The sequence below is a fragment of the Meriones unguiculatus genome, chromosome 5, assembly GCF_030254825.1.
Source record: "Meriones unguiculatus strain TT.TT164.6M chromosome 5, Bangor_MerUng_6.1, whole genome shotgun sequence".
Classification (NCBI taxonomy): Eukaryota; Metazoa; Chordata; class Mammalia; order Rodentia; family Muridae; genus Meriones; species Meriones unguiculatus.
In genome coordinates this window covers 117,796,349-117,820,217 of record NC_083353.1, presented here as the reverse complement: position 1 = coordinate 117,820,217, position 23,869 = coordinate 117,796,349, and the positions used below count along the sequence as shown (strand labels likewise).

Genomic DNA, 23,869 nt, shown 5'->3' with positions numbered 1-23,869 from the left:
CTCGCAGCTCCGCATACTGGGAAGTCTAGCACCAATGTCCCAGCATCTGCCCATGGTCTGCTGGTGCATCTCCACAGAGTGGGAGATGTCACACAGGCAGAGCTCAGTTTACCTAGAGTCACTCTCGTTACGACAGCTTTAATCAGTTACTACTTGACTATTTGGAGGTGTCAATCAAAACAACTGTTCCCTTCCCATGTTCTTTAACTCTGGGGTTCGGGTGTCAGAGTCAAGAGCAAGGACTTTAATCAAGGTTCTATAAACCCAGATGTGAGATGGCTTGGGGTGGGGGTGGGGTAAAGGTCAGGACTTTAAAAATAGTTTTTTTGCAGCTGTCTGCAGATGACCTCAGGCACAAAGATCTGCACAGGCCACCTAAGGCCTCCAGCGCCCCCTGCTGGCCTGGTCTTCCTTCTGTAGAATTCCTCTTTTAGAATGACACATTCTGTATGCATTATATTTACAGAATAAAGACCTTTGCTCGGATGAAGCTCGGGTAGCTCAGTAACCAAATGGTTTCACATAGTAAGGGGAACGGGGACTATTTCTGACAGGAACTCAATGGCAGGCTCTTTGACCTCCCCACCCCCCAAGGGAGAAGCAGTCCTGCTAGGCCACAGAGGAGGACTCTGGAGATACCTGATAAAGCAGGGTCAGATGAAAGGGGAGGAGGTCATCCCCAATCAGTGGACTCGGGAAGGGGCAGGGAGGAGATGAGGGATAGAGGGTGGGATTGGGAGGGAATGAGGGAGCGGGATACACCTGGGATACAGAGTTAATAAAATGTAACTAATAATAAAAAAATAAAATTAAATTTAAAAAAGAAAATGGACATGAGCAGCTGTAATGGTCCCAGTGTATTTGGAGTCCACGCTTTTTGTACAGGGAGGGCAGACAGCAGAGACAGTTCAAGGCAGAGATGGTGAGCATGGTGAAGAAATCGAGATGAGATTCGAAATCAGAAGTCAGGACACAGGATTTCAGATATGTTTCTGCTTCTTTTGGCAGATACAATGGTTGTCTGAAGAACAGGAGTCAGGAAGAATTTTTATATGTGAGATGAGGGCACAGCTGTCTTTGCCCATGATTCTAAATCTGAAAAAAAAAAAAAGAATAGCTGTTTTAATGTTCAAGATTTTCTGACAATTATCAGCCATTATTTTTCCTTAGACATTTAAGGATGCTCTAGATTACTCAGTGACAACATTATTAAAACATATAGACAATAGAGATACAGTTAATAGAATTTTCCATATATAATTTTCAGTTGTACCTTCACTGGAGGAGAACTCTTCCCGCAAGAATCTTTATCATGATGTATAAAAGGGAGAAGGTGTGGGAATCTGGCATGAAAACTCCTAGTTCTGCTGCTACTAACAGGTCATGTGATCATGTGAAAATCATGTTCATTTTGCTGACCTTCCCTTCCCTTAAATATATAAGGTCTGACCAGCCAAATTAGGGAAGGCATTGAGACATACACAAATGTATGTCAACACTTACACATGGTAAGTGTTCAATAAAAGTATTCAACATGCAGAGTAAACACAGTGGGTCTACAGAGTTGGATGCAGAGAGGAAAAGAACCTCAATTCATGTGGAATAGAATGGGGTTCCTTGCTGTCTCATCCAGAGGCTGGTGGGTCTTTGCTTTATCCCAGCACTAGGCCCACACTCTGAGTTCCTGCAGGTCTCTACGAGGGAGGAATGAGGCCAGAAGGCAAGCACTAATGCAGACGTCTTCCAGGTGATTACAAGGGAGGGTGTGTTCAGGACTAGTCTGTCTCTAGCAGCGACTCACTGTCACACTTTAGGCAGTAGGCAGGGCTCCCTCACAGCTGCCCTTTGCCTCTGTTCATTTCTTCATGGTCACCCTTGGGTCTGAATAGCAAAGCTGATGTCACCTACTGCCCAGCATGCTTGTCAAACTATAAACTTCCCTCAACTGGGCATCTGTAAATATCCCTACATTTTATTTTTTTCATTCTTTAGCTTTTCTTAAAGCCAAACTGTTCAAGTTAATGACTTTTATTCAAAAATCCTTTGATGGATTCCCAGGTCTTACTCAGCCAGACTTCTGGGGAGGACACTACCACTATTCATTAATTCCCAAATAATTCTCTTGGGAAAGTGTTTACTTTCCCCTTGCTTTCCTTACCTGAAAACCAGGCCTCAGGGGGATGAAATAAGTTGAAGAAGAGATGGGGTGAGGGAGGGAGGGTCAGAGCAATTGGAGAAGTCAGAGGACATTTCTGGGTGGAGCCTGCTTGTTTCTCACCCTTGGATTGTGTACTCCAGGCTCACTGGCCCAGGTGCTTCTGGGAATTCTCAGGTCTCCACCTCCCATCTCTCTGCAGGAGTATTTAGCTGCAGATATGCACTTCTGTGGAATGAGCTGTGAGGCTCACATAGCTAGAGCTTGTACCACAGCCATTGTCTGAGTCCAGTGCAAACAAAAGCAGGGTTTGGCTGAGTTCCTTTCTACTGCAGCATGACAGGCTCCAGATTTATCTGGTTGTTGCTGTCTACTCAGAGCATCAGCTGAGCTTGATGCTCTGCTTCCCACTTGTAAACCTGTGACTTTCCTGTGTCAACCCTTAAGTAGTGGGCATCACAGGTGTGTGTCACTATATAAGAACCACACACACCTTGGAGAACTCATTTCTGTGGTCCCATAGACTCAAAAGAAGGACTTCTCCCCACAAAAGTAAAAGTGAGGTTCATTAACATTAACTTATTCTCAAGATATGAGTGCCAACCTCTATTTTAGACTCACCTCTGTTCACATTCAACCTATCAATCTATGGAGTTCTAACAAGATATTTATCTAGCCTTGATAACACACTGGCTACTATTATCATAGTTACTGGCTCAGCCTTTTACAACTTCCTTTCATTATTTTCTAAATATAGGCTTAAAAGATAGATCCCATCCTTTTGGGTCCCTAAGCTTTTTCTATGACTTTAAGATGTGAGTTTCTTCTAACTATTTTGAGACAGTTGTTGTCTGTTCTATCTACAATAAGGATTTCTGTTGGACAATAATGTTTTTGTAGACTCTGTAGATGTGTCTCTGTCTTTCCTTGCTTGCCTAAGACATCTTCTGATTGGTTAAAATAAAAGGCCTGTGGCCTATAGCAAAAGGCAGAATAGTAAGGTATAACTTCTAGACAAAGACAGTCCCTCTGGGAAAGACTCAGGCTGAGGGGCTCTGGAGAGATGGCTCAGAGGTTAAGAGTACTGGCTGTTCTTGCTTGAGGTCCTGAGTTCAATTCCTAGCAACCACATGATGGGTCACAAACATCTATAGTGAGATCTTGTGCCCTCTTCTGATCTCCTGGCTCACATGCATTCAGAATACTGAATAAATAATAAAGACATAAAAAAATAAAAACAAGATGGTTCTTTAAAGGAGAAAAAAAAAAGAATGAGGCTGAGAGGTTTGCCACTGAAGAATTCAGTTCTGAGACTGAAGAGAGGTAAACAGCCACATGGTGGAACTTAGATTAGAATAAACAGGATAATTAAGTTCGAGCTAGTTGGAAACAAACCTAGTAAGGCATAGGCATTCATAAAGAAATATGTTTGCATGTCATTATTCAGAGAAGGAGCTGGCATTGAAAGGCCTATAGATACAGGTTTCAGTGAAGAATACAGTGGTCATGCTAATTTATCTAAAACATTAGCTTTTTTTTTTGTTTTCTGGAAACTTAAATCACTTAAGCTTCAGGGAGTCCAGACTTAGCTCCATCTGTCACAGGTCAAACAGGACTTTAAATAAATACTCCCATTACTCAAACGCTTAAGCTTTCCCTCCTACTATCATCCCTGATCCTTTCATGGTATTGGGACTTCTTCAACACCCCCCGACCAACTACCAGGACCACAGGCTTGGAAGTTTCAAGTATACACCTGAGAGAAAGATTTTCCCCTAAATTCCTTAACTTTACCTTCTGTCCCTATACTGTATCCGCCTCAGCAGATTTCTACTCAGCTAACAGACACCATCCAGAAATCAGCTAGAGCCTACAAACTGCTCTAAAACTGCATTCACAATGCAGGTGATCTTGCAGAACCAGGAAGCTCTGGACTTGTTGAAAAGTTGATGTAAACAAGCCCATCCAGGTGGAAGGAATGTTTAGACATATACATGAGCTGGCAAAAACTTATAAACTCCAGAGGTCAATTTTATTGCAGAACTCTCATTTGTGGACTCTCTTGGGCCCCTGGCTCTTACTTCTCATTGGCAGACTGATTTTCATTTTCCTCAAAATAATAACCACACCCTTTTCAGGTCCTTTCCTTTCAGGAAAGAATTGGCAAAATTACACAATAGTCAATAAAACAGATGTTTCTGACAGAATAGCCTCAGGTCTCCTAAATTGCTTTAATAGCTTGAGCAGCTACTTTGGACCAGTATTCCAGACTGCTCCAAGAGATCCTGCTCTTTGCTAGCCACAGGTGGTCCTGTAGGCTCTGGCAGTTTCCTTTGGACTGATAGTGTTCATGGTAAGCAATGACACTCTCCTCTGCAACTGTTTCTCAGCTGACATGATTGTCAGAGCCCAGGAAGACTGAAATGCTGGTCAAAGGTCAGGATTTTGACTGGGAAATTAGGACATGATTGTCAGGGCCCAGGAAGACTGGAATGCTGGTCAAAGGTCAGGATTTTGACTGGGAAATTAGGACATGATTGTCAGGGCCCAGGAAGACTGGAATGCTGGTCAAAGGTCAGGATGGGGAAAGGAAGTCAGCAATGGCAGGGAACATCTGCTGAAGCTTCTACTAAGCTTCAGGTAAGCAACTCATTACTACTCTGTCTTGAAAAGAGATTTTAATATTTAAGGACCATCTTGTTCTTCAATCCTTAGTCTTCTTTTCTCTCTGCCTTCCTGTAGTGATCTTATGTGCTTATAATCTGGCATTTCAGTCCTTACAACTTTTACCATCCTTTAACTGAGATAGGAGAAGATAATCAAAATGCTCTGGGTCATTGTCTAGGACAAAACTTTATATAAATGGTAAAGTTTATGTACAGTGTTGGGTGGTGGCTGACTCAAGATTTTCACAGGAATCAGACACTACCCAGGCAGTGTTAACTGAAAATTAGTGATTTTGATATCAACTGAGAGCCTGTGGAACTGAGGCTGGTGCAGGTTTTGCCTTTGCAATATTGAATAAGCTGGAAGCTTGGTAAAGCTGCAGCCACAATAAACACTGGTTCTTTGGGATGGAAGATCAGAATCCTCTTCAATCTGGCTCGAGTCTCTTTATTTCTGAACAAGTGTTCCATGTTCTTGGAGTGACACTCTTAAACTATGCAAACCACTGTTTTTATAACTCCTCTTCTCTTGGCTCTTCCTTTTCATGCACTGCACACTTATGGTGTGTGGAAGTGCATGCGTTTGCACTTGGCAAAAATGGAGCTGTTTACCATGTATTACACAGCATCTTACCAGATAGTTACACTTATTTTATTAGCTCTAAGGTATCACTCCTGAAAATTCATATACTCTTCTTTTTTAGCCAATATAACAGATACTTTGTGATCTCTCTAGGGTTTTATTATTGCTCCTCTCTTAAAAAAAAAAAGCAGAGCAAAGTACACATGAAACATCACTATGTTGTTGGATATGACAGGATTTCTTTTATATATATATATTTTTATTAATTACAGTTTGTTGACTTTGTATCCCAGCTGAAGCTCCCTCCCTCACTCCCTCCAAATCCTACCATCCCTCCCTCATCCCCTCCCAAGCCCCTCTCCAAGTCCACTGATAAGGAAGGTTGTCCTCCCCTTCCATCTGACCCTAGTTTATCAGGTCTCATCAGTTGCATTGTCCTCCTCTGTGGCCTGGCAAGGCTGCTCCCCCTTTCAGGGGGAGGTAGTCAAAGAGCCAGACACTGAGTTCATGTCATAGACAGTCCCTGTTCCCATTACTAAGGTCCTCACTTAGATACTGAGCTGCCATGGGCTACATCTGAGCAGGAGTTCTAGATAATATTCACGAATGGTCCTTGGATGGAGTATCAGTCCCAGAAAAGACACCTGTGCCCAGATTTTTTGGTTCTGTTGCTCTCCTTGTGGAGCTCCTGTCCCCTCCAGGTCTTTCTCTCTCCCCCTTCTTTCATAAGATTCCCTTCACTCTGCCCAAAGTTTGGTTATGAGTCTGAACATCTGCTTTGATACACTGCTGGGTAGAGTCTTTCAGAGGCCCTCTAGGATAGGCTCCTATCCTGTTTCCTGCTTTCTCCTTCTTCCAATAGCCATCCTGTTTGTCTTTCTGAGTGAGGATTGATCATCTTACCCAGGATCCTCCTTCTTGCTTGGCTTCGTTAGGTGTACAGATTTGTGTAGGTTTTCCTATATTATATGTCTAATATCCACTTTTAAGTGAGTATATACCATGTGTGTTTTTCTGCTTCTTGGGTACCTCACTCAGGATGATCTTTTCTAGATCCCACCATTTTCCTGCAAATTTCATGATTTCCTTGTTTTTAATTGCTGAGTAGTATTCCATTATGTAAATGTACCACAATTTCTGTATGTATTCCTCAGCTGAGGGACATCTGGGTTGTTTCCAGGCTACTACAAATAAAGCTGCTACGAACATGGCTGAACAAATGTCATTATTGTGTACTTGAGCATATTTTGGATGTATGCCTAGAAGTAGTATAGCTGGATCTTGAGGAAGCACTATTCCTAATTGTTTGAGAAAGCACCAGATTGATTTCCAAAGTGGTTGTACAAGTTTACATTCCCACCAGCAATGGAGGAGGGTTTCCCTTTCTCCATATCCTCTCCAGCATGTGTTGTCACTTGAGTTTTTTAACTTAGCCATTCTGATGGGTGTAAGGTGAAATCTCAGGGTCCTTTTGATTTGCATCTCCCTGATGACTAAGGACCTTTAGCATTTCTTTAACTGTTCCTGTGCCATTCTATATTCCTCTACAGAAAATTCTCTGTTTAGCTCTTTACCCCATTTTTTTAATTGGATTCCTTACTTTGTTGCTTTTTAACTTCTTTAGTTCGTTATGTATTCTGGATATCAACCCTCTGTCAGATGTAGGGTTGGTGAAGATCCTTTCCCAATCTGTAGGCTCTTGTTTTGTTCTGACAACAATGTCCTTTGTTTTACAGAAGCTTTTCAGTTTCATGAGGTCCCATTTATTGATTGTTGCTCTTAGAGCTTATGCTGTTGGTGTTCTGTTCAGGAAGTTGTCTCCTATGACAATGAGTTCTAGGCTCTTCCCCACTTTTTCTTCTAATCGATTTAGTGTATCTCGTTTTATGTTGAGGTCTTTGATCCACTTGGACTTTAGTTTTGTGCATCCAGTTAGACCATTTGTTGAAGATGCTGTCTTTTTTCCATTGTATGGTTTTGGCTTCTTTCTGACAGGACTTCTAAAGCATTCATCAGTTTCATATATTGTGTTTAAACTTTACTTTATTTCATGACATAGTCTCCTACTTTGGAATTCTGTTTCTCTGAGCAACGGAAAGCTATGTGCTGAGAGGTGAAATGTTTAGGACTAATAAGGAATGATTTATGAATCACCTGTCTGGGCTGTGTTGTAAACATGCATAGCAGGAAGCACATACAGAACACAAAGCTTTTCTCCCTCTGCAGGCTTTCAAGTTTCAAACCTCCTCCTGAAGTCAGTGAGTGGCTTCCTCTCAGCTCACAGATGAGTGCTGCAAAGACTGAAGAGGCGTCCACAGGCCTGCTGAAGACAAAGCCCACTACTCCAGACTGCCTGCAAGAGGTAGAAATGGGTAAGTACTTCAAAGCAATGTGAACCAAACTAAAAGGATAGAGGGGAGATTCACCAGGAACCCATAGGAGGTGACCCTCCTGCCTGTTAGCCTGTCATGGTGGGTCTCTTTAGAAGTGGACATGACTGAAGGCCTCTGTTATACTAGTTTCTCTATTGGAGTATTAAATGTTGAAGTGTTTCTGGGCAGGAGACATGAACAATAAATTTATTATAAGAGCCTGAGCCACAGTTTTGTTTTGTTTTGTTTTGTTTTGTTTTGTTTTGTTTTTGGTGTGGTTGGTTGGTTTTGGCTTTGTTTTGTTTTTCATTCTTTTCTTTAGTCTGTGTTTGGTATGTGTGTATGTGTGTTTAGCTAGCTACTTCACTCTAGTGAGTGACAGGAAGTTGCCACAGAACATGCTCCTAGTGTCCCAGGGTGAAGGAAACTCTAACAGCACAACTTTCCATATGCACAGCTGAGGATGTCATCTGTGGTGCTGGGACTTGTAGTTCTCAGATCCACTGTGCTTCAAAAGAAAGGAGGGAGGTGAGGTACCTGGGGCACTGAAACCCCTCCCCCATCCAGGGACTCCTCTGGCATATCTAGGTTGTGGTACATAATTGAAAAAAAGAATCCTGTCGAATTTATGTTTCAATCTTCAGAAAGAAAACTGTCTTCTGTATTTGAAAACTGTCTGCTTTATTCTTTTATTTTTATTTTTTCTATCTTCTTCCATTACCTCAATTTTTCTTTGCTTCCTTGTTTGGTTTAGTAAAAGTATATTGGCTTTCCTGAAATACTTAACAAAGTGTTCATACTTAACAAAAAAAAAAAGAGGTAGAAAAGATGTAGATCTTTTTTAGCTTAGGTTATGTTTTTATGTTTTTCATAACTGCAACCACTTTAATGAGCTGCACAGATATACATACAAACCCCATATTTCTGTGAGAGAACTTAGTCCAAAGTGAGAATTTATCACACTGGGTTTTTTTTTTTTTTTGTGATATCTGGGATTTTCCATAATAAATATTTGAGGTTCAAATTGGGGAAGAAAAAGAAGATGAAGAAGAAGAAAAAAAAGAAGAAGAGAACTTGAAGTAAAGAAAGGAAGCAATATAGGCCACATATGCAAGCCAATGAATGAATGAAAAAATAAATAGAATAACTTTCAGAAGTGAAACACCCACATGGGTGTTTTCGTAGGGGGAATATTGAAAGGAAAATTTGCATGATGCCTAACTAAAAAGAAAGCCATGGACCTTGATTACTGAATTCAGAGGACATGTTTGTTTAAAGTACAACTAGAAGAGAAAGTGTTAAGAAGTTTCTGTGGCACCAAAATCCAAAAGATGTGGTGTATTTCTTTATCAACAAACCCAAAAAATGAATTGGATTTAATATAATGAACACTCTGCTCTGGTCCCTTAAAAGGGTTCTCTCTCTCTCTCTCTCTTTCTCTCTCTTCCTGAAGAAATTGTACTAAAATGTGCTGATAGTTTTAAAACTCCATGGAAGGAACTAAAGAAATGGCTCAGAGGTTAAGAGCACCTTCTGCTTTTCCAGACTCTGATTGTGAACGTATTTCATTACATGTATAATGTGTGTTTGGCAGTGCTGTGGATGGTGCTGTTATTTTACATTTGTTTGCATTTGACAATTGCTCCTGTATAAAAGTGAAAGTTATTTTGTATGTTGACATGTTTTCCTGCAGCACTGTAATGTCATTCATTATTTTAGAGCCGTTTTAATAGACTCTTTTTAATAGAAATGTATACGTAGATATATCCATGTAGTCCTTTATCTCTATGAGGTTTGACTGTTAATTGTTATTCTTGCCCTATTCTGCTGGATAGGACCTTTAGAGTCACACTACAACAGTGAGCAGACACCTTGACCTTGTTCTGTGTTACTGGGGAAAACATTCATGCTGGCTGTAGTGGGATTTTTCTGTTGGTGTATCATAAGTACATGTCTTAATTAGGATTTCTATCACTGGGAGAAAACACTATGACCCAAGCAATTTGGGGACAAAATGGTTTATTTGATGTTTACTTCCATATCCCTGTTTATGGCTGAAGGAAGTCAGGGCAGGAACTCAAACAGGGCAGGAAGCTGGAAGCAGGACCTGATATAGGCTATGGAGGGGTGCTGCTTACTGACTTGCTCCCTGTGGCTTGGTCAGCATGCATCCCTATAGAACCCAAGACCACCAGCTCAGGGATAGCACCACCCAAAATGGGCTGGGCCCTTCCACATCAGTTACTAATTAAGAAAATGTAGAGGAGAGGAGAATATGACATAGAGATGATAGGAGCTTCACAAGACCAACAGAGCTAATTAACCAGGGCCAGGAAGGACCTGCTGAGACTGAAGCACCAACCAAGGACCTTGCATGGACTGGACCTAGGCCCCCTATGAAGATAGAGCTGATGAGCAGTTCAGGTCTCATGTGGGTCCTCTAATAAGGGGAGAAGGGGCTCTCTCTGACATGGACTCTCTTTCAGTTACTTCACCCCTTGTGGGGGGACAAACTCAGCTCTGATATGATTTGATGAGCTGGGGTAGACTGTGTGGGGGTTCCCCCTTGCTGAGGAATAGGGGAGGGAGATGGAGAAGAGGAAGGGAGGATAGGACTAGGAAGTGAGGAGAGATGGGGCTAAAACCAGGATGTAAAGGAAGGCATGGAGAAGGAAGGAAGGAAGGAAGGAAGGAAGGAAGGAAGGAAGGAAGGAAGGAAGGAAGGAAGGAAGGGTAGGAGGAAAAACAAAAGATAGAGAGCAAAAGAAAAAAAAGAAAGAAAGAAAGAAAGAAAGAAAGAAAGAAAGAAAGAAAGGAAGAAAGAAAGAAAGAAAACACAAGAAACACACACATTTACAACACATAATAAAAAACCACAGGGTTTCTCTGTGTAACACAGCTCACTCATCCTAAACTCTCTTTGTAGACCAGGCTGTCCTTGAACTCACAGAGATTCCCCTGCCTCTACCTCAGAAGTGCTGAGAATTAAGGCTTGTGTCACCACAACCACAGGAGATGTTTTCTTAATTGAGGTCCCTTGTCTCAAATGACTTTAGCTCTTTTCAAGTTGACATATAACTACCCAGGACAAAACCATTTTTTAGGGTAAGGAAGTGCCTTTAATTCCTATCGAAGGAACTTTAAATTACATTGCATTTTGCACATGCTTTTGCTGATTTTACTGAAATGCTGTTTTTAATTTTCTTATTCTGTTAATATGTTGAAGTCCATGTACTTTGTTCATTAGAGTTAGTTGCTTGGTTGGTCACTTAAGAGTTAGTTGGTTGTTCAGTTAGTTAGTCAGTCAGTGAGTTGTTAGTTAGTTAGAAACATAGACAGATTGAAAGAATGGAGTCTAACTTAGTTCTCTCAGCCTCTTACTCAATTTTAGCCAAAATTGGTCTTGAACTCCTGACTCTCCTACCTCTACTCCCCATGTACTGGAACCACAGTCCTGTGCCACCACACCTGGCAGGTTGCTTTTATACTTTTATTATTATAATGTTCCCCTAGGTCCTAACCAGGCCTGTTCTTACAGAACTAAATCTGTATGTAACCTTATTGTCGTCCCTTTTCATCCTGAGCTTCACTCATTCTGTTTCTTGCTCTTTGACTGGCCCTTAGTTCAATAACTGGAAGACTCTGGGCAAAATTCTGTTTCCCTTTCCTCTAGTCTTCTGGGAGTTAAAGACAGCATATATGGACTGAGAACGTTGGTAAAGGGGGTTTTCGCTAGGGGAGTGAAACCCAAATCTACAGGGATTCTGGGTAAAATTATCTTTTTCTGAGATATCTTTTTTCTAAGATTCATGTTCTCATGTTTATATTTTCGGGTAAAAAGCTCCAAGGAAAATGTCTCAGCATCACCTCTCCTGAGTCTCGTGCTAAGCTTTACTGCTGCTATGCAGTGATCACAGTCCTCACTGTAGCAGTAATTGTGCTTTCTGTTGCTCTGTCAGGTAAGTGACTTATGCTCCAAATTCTGTAACATGCTGTCCATATTGACATTGTCAATAAATACTTACCGACCACTGTGAGCCAGGCACTGTGGGAAGGGCTTGAAAAAACACAGTGGAAATTCCTGTTCTCTGGGAACTCAAGCTCCAGGAGGAAGCTGTAGTGTAGGAACAGTACAGGCTGTAGCATGAACAAGAGGCCAGGCTCAGCATCCTTGGGAAGAACATATCAGCAAGCTCTAGACAGAGATGCAGGAGACAATAGTCCACCTGGGGTAACAAGGCAGAAAACAAGAGCAATACCCAAAGGAGGAACCTCAAGGAAGTGTGAGGACAGAGAGGAGTAATATGGCCAGGAAGATACAGTGGCTCTCTCCATTACCCATGGTTTTAGTGACCATGTTCAGTAGTGTTTTCAGCATATTAAATGGACAGTTCCTGAAGTAATCAATTTTTAGGATTTTAGTGCCACATTGTTCAGAATAGTGTGATAAAGTCTCGCACTCTCCTCTTGGGCACGTGAACCATCCTTTAGAGCAACATGTCCACACTGTATATGCTACCTTCCCAACAGTTCTCGCTGCTATCTCAATCATCAGGCCAACTGTCAAAGTAGGTGTCCATACAGAGTGCTTGTTGCTGTAGCAACCCCCACTGTAGGAAACAATCATCCAAAGCACAAAAGTGAAGACGTTATAGAAATCCATGCACTTCCAGGGAGCCCTGCTGTCAGTGAGCACCTGAGAGCAAAAGGGACTCAGACCCAGGGTGGGAGACCTTTAGATAAAGGCCTCTTATGCTCAGGAGAGGACTCCTACAGATCAATTAGGAAAGCTACAATCAAATTCATACCTCACAGCTGAGCACAAGAGGGGAGGTCAAAAAGAGACAAGACAAGCTTGTTATAATGCATTGTGTTCTCTAAATTTTAGTAAAAAAGACTGAACAGGCCCCAGTGAAAAACACCTATGCTGCTTGCCCAAGACACTGGATTGGATTTGGAAATAAATGTTTTCATTTTTCTGAATCCACAAGTAACTGGACCTTCAGCCAGACCTCCTGTGTGGCACAAGATGCCCAACTTGCTCGATTTGACAACCTGGAGGAGCTGGTAATGATCAGGGATTGGGTTGTTTCTTTGTTCTGTTGAATATGTATTGCCTGGAGATAGGGAGGGTAAAGATGAAGTATGAGAATGTTTCCCACCTCAAGCAGGTGGAGACATGGGGAACATGTGAGTGTGTGCTGTTTGTGATGGTCACACACACCTGCATGAAGCTCTGAGACATTGAAGAAACATTACCACATGTCGTGCTCATAATCAGTCTGAAAGTTCAGAGGTGCCATTTTACCGAGATACCTGGTGGTCATGAGTGTTTTTCTCCAAGCTGGCACATGTTGAATACTGAAGGTGACAACTCTTAAGAACAGCAAGGGGTGGCTTAGCCAGGGACCATGTCAGCCACACTGGGGTGTGTCATTAAATTTGGTACTTTAATAGAAATGAGGTACTTTAGAATTACAGATGTCAACTGGGTCCACTGAGAGCTGGAGGCTGTTACACTTCCAAACTCTGTGACCCTCAGTTACACCCTCCTGACATCTCTAGAGGAAGCTGTGGAGTGGAGAGCCTCAAGGATCATCTGAAACAGAGAGACACATGTATTTGCTTTCTGTGTTTCATGACAGGATTTCCTAAGTAGATACAAGGGGACTTTTGACTACTGGATTGGCCTGCACAGAGAGTCACCACAACTCCCTTGGAGATGGACAGACAACACTGAGTATAACAGCACGTATGTTTGCAGATGCTTTTCCTTCTACTGTGTTCATATGCTGTGATTGCGTGTGAGTTGTGGCTCTGAGACAATGGCTGCTTAAGGTGAGGCCAGCTGTACTGGAGAGGAAGAATAATAAGCTCTTGGGTTGGAGGTGTGCCTGGGAGGGAGGGTGTGTGCTACATGCAGGAGTCAATCAGCAGCAAACTCTATATCCCCACAAACTTAAATCCTTTGGAGATTCTCCCATGTATTATTGGCCATCATTTCCAAAACCTTTGCTTAGTGTGATTTTATTCAAATGATGATGGTACCTGGGGAAGGTATTGTCTGCTCCGTTACCAACTTAAAACTTTTTTCTTTTTATGATAAATGCCCTGTGTGGGATGTAGACAGAAATTCAGTTGGGCAGGAAGGGCTCTGAACCCTCAAAAGCCACTGCAGAACTGTAAGCCAAGACTCACTGGTCCTTGCACAGCTACACCTGTTCACAAAAGCAGAGACTCCAAGGAGATTGTAACCACCTGTAAAGTCTTGTCATCAGTGGGCACCCAAGGTAGTTCTTGGATTTGAACACAGCTGTTTTACTGGAATGGTGAATCACAGACTCATTCACGTCCATCATTAATGTCCTTTCAGCAATTAAATAAACCGGCTTTCTGGTTTATAAAATGCTTCAAAGCAGAACTAAAAATCTCACTCCATGAGACTACCGATGCCTGCACTTCATTTGAACATGTCAGCAAGTACCAGTCAACTGCTTTGTACACATGTTACAGGATTCATCATGAATGACAAAGGTGTGGTGTTCATACGAAAGCCTGGAAATACAAAAGCTGCCAGGTGCAAAACTGGCACAGGACTGTCTTTCTTTGACTATATTCATGTTACAAATAAGCAGGGAGATGGGTGAGATTTCATTGCAGGAGTGAATGCAGTTCTGGGCTCTGCAGACTTACTGCTTTTGGTTTCCTTTCAGGTTTCCCATCCGGGGAAAGGAAAACCATGCCTACCTGAACAACAATGGGGTCAGCAGTGCCAGGGTCTATGCAGATCGAAGATGGATCTGTAGCAAACCCAACAACTATACCCTCCAGTGCCAAAATTCTTTTTCTTCTTTCTAGCCTTTGCCAAAAGATGCTTTTAGCCTGTCATCTACAGTTGCTTCTCTTTCACATCTTCCCACATTGCTATCAAAAGGAACTTAGAATATTCTTGACATCACAAATGAAAACCATCTTGAAGAAGTGCACATACAGGGGATTAGAAGAACATGGATGAGTCAACATAGATGTCATCACTCAGACCTTAAGTGTAATGAACAATTAATGTTATTGAACCCCACTTTTACTTTCATGCAGAGAAGTCCTTATTTTGAGTCTATGAGACCATAAAAATGAGTTCCCAAAAGCGTGTGTGGATGTTATATGGTGACACACACCTGAAAGCCGAGCTACTTAAAGGTTGAAACAGGAGAGTTAAGGTTCACAAGTGGGAAGTGAAGTACGGGAATGCTTTAATATTGATAGTGCCGGAGCCAGCCAGCCGAGTCGAACAGTTCTTGAGTCAGGAGTGAGGATTAAAATTAATAAAATAACACACAGCACACAGGAGGCTTTTTTAAGAAGGTCTGGACTTGACAGCCACAGCAAAAAGCCGCCTTAGCCTCTGCAGCAAAAACTAGCAGCCCTAGCAGCCACCTAGCAGCAACTGTTGGCCTGTCTTTTGTTGTAGTTTTTAAGCCAGAGTAGAAACATCTCAGAACAATGGGTTAATTTCCATGAGGAGCCTGAGGAAGAGGTGTGATCTTCACAAACTATGCCACTTGCTGTCACAAACAAAATGAGATGGACTTGCAAATTTTTCCCTGCCTTTAGTGAAGGTCCGGTAAAAGCAGTCTCTCCGCTGAGATTTAAATATCAAAGCAGCTGCCAGAGGCACCTCTCCAGACAAGATAGGAAAGATAAGAATCTGTACTCTTTCATAATTTGGAGAAACACATCATATGTTCTTTTCAAAATTTATGCCAACACAGAAAAGAATTTAAAAAGTACTTAAAACTGTTGGGATCAGCAAGCAGGCACTTCTACAGGCAGCCCCTGGGGCCTGACAGACCGGGTATCAGGCATTTGGAAAGACAACCAGACCACCTGCTGACCACCTGGAACCACCCGCGCATGCTCTGGATCACCCTATAAGAGAACTGGGGCCCCTCCTCCTTCTCTCTCTCCCTCCTTTTCTCTTCCTCTCTCTGGCTCGGTCTGTCTGTCTGTCACTCTCTCTCCCTCTCTCTGTCTCTCTCTCTCTCTCTCTATCTCTATCTCTATCTATCTCCCTCTCTATAACCCCCTTCACCTAATAAACCTCCTGCGTGGAACCGATCTCGTGGTGTGATCTGTGGACTCGTGTGTAACCTCATTTTCTATATTTCCTAACAAAAACTATAATTTACTTTATGCTCTTTAAAACATAAGGGGTGGGGGCGGAGCCAAAATGGCGACTAGCATGCCCAGTTTCTGAGCTGTGGAAGAGCTGAATGCCTTAGCTGGTGAGTGGAAGGACTTCCGAAGCCAGGGAAACAAAGATGAGGCTTTCTAAATGACAGGGAACATCACACGAGGTAAGAACTTTGGTCATCCATGGACTTGTTTGGGGAAGGAGAGAAACGGTCCCTTTGATCTCCCATCACTCTCCTTTCTCAGATAACCCTCCTCCTTGGCACAGCAGGCTCACCGAGATTCTCAGCTCAGAGCTCACTGCCTGGGGTCCATAGTGGCTGAGACAGAGCTCCTAGCCCCTTAGCGGCAACTGCCAGCTGTACAGGTCTTGGAGTCCCAGACCTGTGGCACCATCCTCCCAGAGTTCCAGGTCTGCTAGCTTCCATAGTGGCTCGGCAGGGTCTCTCAGCCACTGACTGAACAGCCCACCCAAACCCTCAGTGACAGATAGTATGCTATGTACTCACCAAAGCCCAGCAGACCCACCATGCAAGCTAGGCACACCAGACACTTGGGCCTCCCAGGCCTGGAGAGCACAGTGGAGGGCCCCCAGGACTTCCCAGAAGGCATCTAGACTGGCATCCCAGTCTCCAACTGCAGCTGGACTTCCTAACCTGGTGGCTGCAGCAGCACTGAGATGGTGAAGCATGTCAGTCCTCCAGCATAAGACCCAAACAGGGCCAAACCAGAGAGCAGAGAGGCGGGATACCCTGATCCCTGCTGATGTGACCTGCTTGGGAGTGAGTGTGCCCTTGAGTGTCTGCAGAGCCCCAGATCCAGAGTCCTTCTAAAATAGAAGACAGGCATCAGACCCCTCCCACCCACATACCCACTGTGGGAAACAGATGGTCATCTGGGACATTGAAGCCCCTGTTCTGCGGGTCCAACTGAGGAGTTAAGGCAGTTAATGCCGGAAATTGTGCAGTGACCATCACCAGCACCTGCGAAGTATATAGTGCATGCACAAATAACCCCCTAGAAGCCTGAATAGCAAAGCCCCTCCCACACACTCAAGGGTTCAACATTCTCTATCACTCTGTCCCTCAAAACACACATCCACGTACACTTACACACACATACATCTGCATTTGCCCTTTTGCGCCCATGTACTTTCCTCCCACAGATAGAGCTTGTATACCAATGCACACGCTGAGGCCACAGGACCTCTCTCAGCTTCCTGAAGACCTCTCCAGAAGCCAGAGAGAGACATTACCAGTCTGAACTGCAGAATCCAGAAACAAACAGGGAATGTTTCAGATGAACCAATGGCCAGGGGTAGGCAAAAGACCACATCCAACATAAATCAGGACATCATGACTTCACCAGCAACTCCCAAAATTGATGAATATTCCAATTCATCAGAAGCACAGAAAAATTACTTTAAAGCTATGCTTACCCAATTATTTGAAGCTCATAAAGAGGAAACAAACCTCTCAGAGCAATAGCCATGCCAATTCAGACAGTTAAAGAGGAAATGAACAAATCTATCAAAGATTTGGCCAGTCAATTGGAGGCAAAGAAAAAAGAAATGGACAAAATTCTTAAAGAAACACAGGCAAACATAGCCAAACAAATAGAGGCACAAGCAGAGATACAATTAGTGGTGTAGAGAGAGGAAATGAACAAAAAAATAGAGACCATCGTAGAGAGACAGGAATCCACATTCAAACAGATGAAAGAAATGGTGCAAGGAATGAAAACAGAATTAAAATCAATAAAGAAAACACAAACTGAGAAAACCCTGGAGCTGGAGAACTTGGAGAAAAGATCAGGAACCACAAAGATAAGCATCACCAACAAAATACAAGAGATGGAAGAGAGAATCTCTGGAGCTGAAGATATACTCGCAGAAATTGATACTTCTCTCAAAGAAAAAGTAAAATCAGAAGTTCCAAACACAAAGTATCCAAGAAATCAAGGACACCATGAAAAGACAAAATTTAAGAATAATGGGAATTGATGAAAAAGAAGACTCCAGGCTCCAAGGTCCAGAAAATATTTTCAAGAAAATCATAGAAGAAAATTTTCCCAACTTAAAGAAAGAGAGGTCCATAAATATGCAAGAGACCTACAGAATACCAAATAGACTAGACCAGAAAAGAAACATATCACGTCACATCATATTCAAAACACTAAATCTACAGAACAAAGAAAAGATATTAAAAGTAGCAAGGGAAAAAGGCCAAGTAACATATGAAGGTAGACCTATCAGAATCACACCGGACTTCTCATCAGAAACTATGAAAGCCAGAAGGGCCTGGGCAGGTGTCACGCAGACTTTAAGAGACCACAGATGCCAACCCAGACTACTATACCCTGCAAAGCTTTCAATCAACATAGATGGAGAAAACAAAACATTCCATGACAAAACTAAATTTATGCAATATCTACACAGCAAACCAGCCCTACAGAAGATACTAGAAGGAAAACTCCAATCCAATGAAAACAACTTCACCCAAGAAAACATAGCATACAATAATATCACAACAAAAATTAAAAGAAAACAAGCAATGAAACACAGTAAGACCACCAACTCCAATATAAAAGGAACAAACTAACGTTTGTTGGTCACTATTATCTATCAATATCAATGGATTCAACTCTCCAATAAAAAGACACAGACTAACAGAATGGATACAGAAACAGGATCCAACATTCTACTGCATCCAAGAAATGCACCTCTGCAACACAGATAAACACTAGCTCAGAGTAAAGGGCTGGAAAAAATGTCTTTCAAGCAAAGAGACCCAGAAAACAAGATGGGGTAGCTATCTTAATATCTAATAAAAAAGACTTTCAACCAAAATTAATCAAAAAAGATGAGGAGGGACACTACATTCTCATCAAAAGAAGAATCCACCAAGAGGACATCACAATTCTGAACATCTATGCCCCAAATACAAGAGCTCCTATATTCAAAAATTAAACATTATTAAAACTTAAATCACACATCGATCCCAACACTTTAATAGTGGGAGATTTTAACACCCCACTTTCACCGAGAGACAGATCATCTAGACAGAAGCCTAATAAGGAAATAAAGGCACTTACAGAGGTCCTAAATCAAATGGACCTAATAGATGTCTACAGAACTTTCCACCCAAACTCAAAAGAGTATAACTTCTTTTCAGAACCTCATGGAACCTTCTCCAAAATAGACCATACACTTGGTCACAAAGCAAGCTTCAACAGATACAAGAAGATTGAAATAATCCCCTGTATTTTATCTGACCACCATGGACTAAAGCTGGGCCTCAACAAAAATGGAATTAGAAAAAAGCCTACAAGCACATGGAAACGGAACAACTTGCTGCTCAATGACAGCTGGATTAAGGAAAAAATAAAGAAATTAAAGAATTCCTAGCATTCAATGAAAATGAAGGTACAACATACCCAAATTTATGGGACACAATGAAAGCAGTGCTCAGAGGAAAATTCATAGCACTAAGTGCCTTCAAGAAGAAATTTGTGGCATCTCATACAAGCAACTTAATGGCCCAACTTAATGAAAGCCCTAGAGAAAAAAGAAGCATTTGCACCCAAGAGGAGCAGACGGCTGGAAATAATCAAACTCAGGGCAGAAATCAATCAATTAGAAACAAATAAAACTGTTCAAAGAATCAATGAAACAAAAAGCTGGTTCTTTGAGAAAATCAACAGGATAGACAAACCTTTAGCCAAACTAACAAAAAGGCAGAGAGAAGCTATCCAAATCAGCAAAATCAGAAATGAAAAGGGGTACATAACTACAGACACTGAGGATATCCAAACAATCACTAGGTCGTACTATAAAAACCTATATGCCACAAAATTCAAAAATCTAACAGAAATGGACAATTTTTTTGATAGAGTCCATCTACCAAAATTAAGCCAAGATCAGGTAGAAAAATTGAATAGTCCTATATCCCCCAAGGAAAGTGAAGCAGTCATCAACAGTCTCCCTCATAAAAAAAAAAAAAAAAAAAAAAAACCTGGGCCAGATGGATTCAGTGCAGAATTCTACCAGACTTTCAAAGAAGTGCTAACTGCAATTCTCTCCAAACTATTCCACAAAATAGAAACAGAAGGAACATTACCAAATTCATTCTATGAAGCCACAGTCACCTTGGTACCTAAACCTCACAAAGACCCAACAAAAAAAGAGAACGTCAGACCTATCTTTCTTATGAACATTGATGCAAAAATACTCAATAAAATACTTGCAAACCGAATCCAAGAACACATCAAAGATATCATCCACCATGACCAAGTAGGCTTCATCCCGGGTATGCAGGGGTGGTTCAACATATGGAAATACACTAATGTAGTGCACCACATAAACAAACTAAAGGAAAAAAACCACATGATCATCTCCTTAGATGCTGAAAAAGCTTTTGACAAAGTCCAACATCCATTCATGTTTAAAATCTTGGAGAGATCAGGGATACAAGGCACATACCTAAACATAGTAAAGGCAATATACAGCAAGCCTATAGCCAACATCAAACTCAATGGAGAGAAACTTAAATCAATCCCACTGAAATCAGGGACAAGACAAGGATGTCCGCTCTTTCTATATCTCTTCAACGTAGTACTTGAAGTCCTAGCTAAAGCAATAAGACAACTAAAGGAGATCAAGGGGATACAAATCGGAAAGAAAGAGGTCAAAGTGTTACTATTTGCAGATGATATAATAATATACATGAGCCACCCCAAAAATTCAACAAGAAAACCCCTCCAGCTGATAAACACCTTAAGCAAATGCTCAACCTCATTAGCCATTAGGGAAATGCAAATCAAAACAATCATGAGATTTCACCTTACAACCATCAGAATGGCCAAGATGAAAAACTCAAGTGACAACACATGCTGGAGAGGTTATGGAGAAAGGGGAACCCTCCTCCATTGCTGGTAGGAATGTAAACTGGTACAACCACTTTGGAAGTCAATCTGGCGCTTTCTCAGACAATTAGGAACAGTGCTTCCTCAAGACCCAGCTATACCACTCCTAGGTATATACCCAAAATTTGCTCAGGTACACAACAAGGACATTTGCTCAACCATGTTTGTAGCAGCTTTATTTGTAATAGCCAGAACCTGGAAACAACCCAGATGTCCATCAACGGAGGAATGGATACAGAAATTGTGGTATTTTTACACAATGAAATACTATTCAGCAATCAAAAATGAGGAAATCATGAAATTTGCAGGCAAATGGTGGGATCTAGAAAAGATCATTCTGAGTGAAGTATCCAGAAGGAGAAAGACAAACATGGTATATACTCGCTTATATAGAGCTACAAGATATGATAAACATAATGAAATCTATACACCTAAAGAAGATAATCAAGAAAGCAGACAGGGGGTAAGATGATCAATCCTCATTTAGAAAGACAAATGTGATGTGCATTGGATGTATGACAGGAGTCTACTGAAGAGGGCATCTGAAAGACTCTACCTAGCAGTATATCAAAGCAGATGCTAAGACTCATGACCAAACCTTCGGCAGAGTACAGGGAATCATATGAAAGAAGGGGAGTTAGAATGATGTGGAAAGGATAGGAGCTCCACAAGGACCAAATATATCTAGGCACAGGGTCTTTTCGAGACTCACATTCAACCAAAGACCATGAATGGATATAACCTAGAACCTCTGCTCGGATGTGGCCCGTGGTAGCTCAGTAACCAATTGGTTTCCCATAGTAAGGGGAACAAGGACTATTTCTAACAGGAACTCAATGGCAGGCTCTTTGACCTCCCAACATCCCAAGGGAGGAGCAGTCCTGTTAGGCCACGGAGGAGGACTTTGCAGCCAGTCCTGAAGATACCTGATAAAACAGGATCAGATGAAAGGGGAGGGGGTCCTCCCCTATCAGTGGACTTGGAAAGGGGCACGGTGGAGATGAGGGCAGAGGGTGGGAGTGGGGAGGGAAAGAGGGAGCTGGGATACAGAGTTAACAAAATGTAACTAATAAGAAAAATAAAATAAAATAAAATATGAAAAATATAGTCTATTGAACACTACAGACCTCCCCATCATATTCTCTAGACAAATGTTTATAACAGCTGTTTGCATGGCCTTGAGATCATCTTAGAAGCTGTAGGAAATCCAGAGATTCTCTAAAGCACACAGGGATAAGCACATAGGTCCAGTATAAATACCATATTTTGTAGAAGAGACTTGAGCTTATATGCAGCAGTTCTGTAAGCAATCCTCTGTGGACAGTGAACAATGCTGGGTGGTCATAAGTGAATCAAGACTGTCATGAAAGGAAACATACAGTGCACTGGACTTGAGAATTAGAACCATGAATTGTCATTCCTACTGTGTAGGACATGCTGTGTTGCTGGACAAGAAGACAGAAGCAGACACCATAGAAAACTCCAAGACCCCAAAAGCACCCTGAATATGAGAAGAACAATGTATTTGTATCAGCCTAAAATGTCTCCTGAACACTAGTGCCACACAGTGACTAAGCCCAGAAAATATGCCTAATGAGTCATGTGTCTGATTGTATATATGTGAATTATTTCACATTTCTGTCTTTTCCTACTCTTTCTAGCCTTGAAATTCTATGTATTCTTGTAAAATAGTATTATCTTCATAAAATCACTGTTTTGATAGGTTTTTATAAGCATCTAGTAATCACAGCAGTTATATTTGAAATTAATCATAATATAAAATAATATAATGCAGTCCAGTACATTGGTGGGACAATATATTTAACCTTACCTTTAATATAACTGGACAATGCCTACTTCATAAATATTTTATGATTTATGAAACAATTCCTATGAATTCCAAAGCATAGTGTTTGCTATAAAGCATTATTCAATGCACAGTAATTCTTCTCCCTTTCCTCGAATGTGTTTCTTTTTTTCTTTTTTCTTTTTTTTTTAACTAAAAGTAAAAACCTATCTGGGTGATTTTAGAAATTGCTACTCCCTCACACTAAGATGTAAGGAACTGCACTGACATCCTGCCCTGTTCAAGCTGTTTCATAGGAGACCAGACTGAGTGGACCAGCCACTGATCACTGAAGAGGCCATGTGAACTTGAGCTCTGTGGAAGTACCTGTTTTGGCCTTCTTTGGTATCCACAGAATGCTGAGTTCTCTCCACTCTTCCTGACATCTCAATGACTCCCTCTCAACATCTTAACCTATAGAACGTTTTCCAAGTTCCTTTCTTCCTCTCCCCATTCCTCCTGCCTTGACCTCCGCAGCACACCAGAGATGCACATTCCCCTGCAACATCACAGCCATGTTCTCCCTTTGCATTTGCAGGTCCAGCTTCCTAGAAAACTCATCTCTCAGATACTCAGCCTTAATTTCCAACACCTTTCAAGGATGTTCCTCTTTCTATGTTTGTTTGTGTTTTTGTTTACTGAGAGGTCTAATCACTACGCTGTGAGTTTCCCAGTTTGAAGCATTTAGCTAATGGGTCCAGGTGTTTCAGTTCTTTCACTGCTGGGACAGGCTTTGCTGGCTTTGTTCTTGTACTTCTGTCCCTCAGGTTTCCATTCTAGCTGATTGAGATCATGAATAATAGTGTGGAGAAAATCTCACTGTCTTTCTCAGCCTTCGTTTTATTACTTTAATTTCAGCAAGCCCCTCTCCTTCTTTCACTAGGCAGGAGCACAAGGAGAAGGGAAACATGCTTCCTCCTCTCATGTTGGCTCACTGGGATCCTCTGAGTAGAATCAAAGCCTCCACTTTCTCCTGACCCAGATGTGAAGATGATAATGAAGCCGATTTGATTGTTGTGCCTGATTCACTAGACCCCAAAAGTCCACCAGGAATCAGGTACTTTGCAAAACCCATAAGGATCTTTTTATTACAAGCTCAAGCTCAGGCTCACTCCCTCACTGACACAGCAGGGA

General features: G+C 41.8%; 1 protein-coding gene across 2 annotated transcripts; it reads left to right on the top strand.

Annotated features, from left to right (window-relative positions):
- The first annotated feature begins 4,654 nt into the window (after positions 1 to 4,654).
- On the top strand, positions 4,655 to 15,891 carry LOC110543311 (C-type lectin domain family 2 member D11-like). Of its 2 annotated transcripts, XM_060384264.1 has the most exons (6): positions 4,655 to 4,795; positions 7,631 to 7,780; positions 11,614 to 11,735; positions 12,665 to 12,843; positions 13,422 to 13,528; positions 14,490 to 15,891. In XM_060384264.1, exons 1-6 carry the CDS (start codon positions 4,689 to 4,691, stop codon positions 14,632 to 14,634), a joined length of 810 nt encoding a protein of 269 aa, XP_060240247.1. In that variant the 5' UTR covers positions 4,655 to 4,688; the 3' UTR covers positions 14,635 to 15,891. The 2 variants fall into 2 exon arrangements, with proteins under 2 accessions (XP_060240247.1, XP_060240248.1); XM_060384265.1 differs by lacking the exon at positions 11,614 to 11,735 and having other exon boundaries at positions 7,631 to 7,776.
- The last annotated feature ends 7,978 nt before the right edge of the window (positions 15,892 to 23,869 follow it).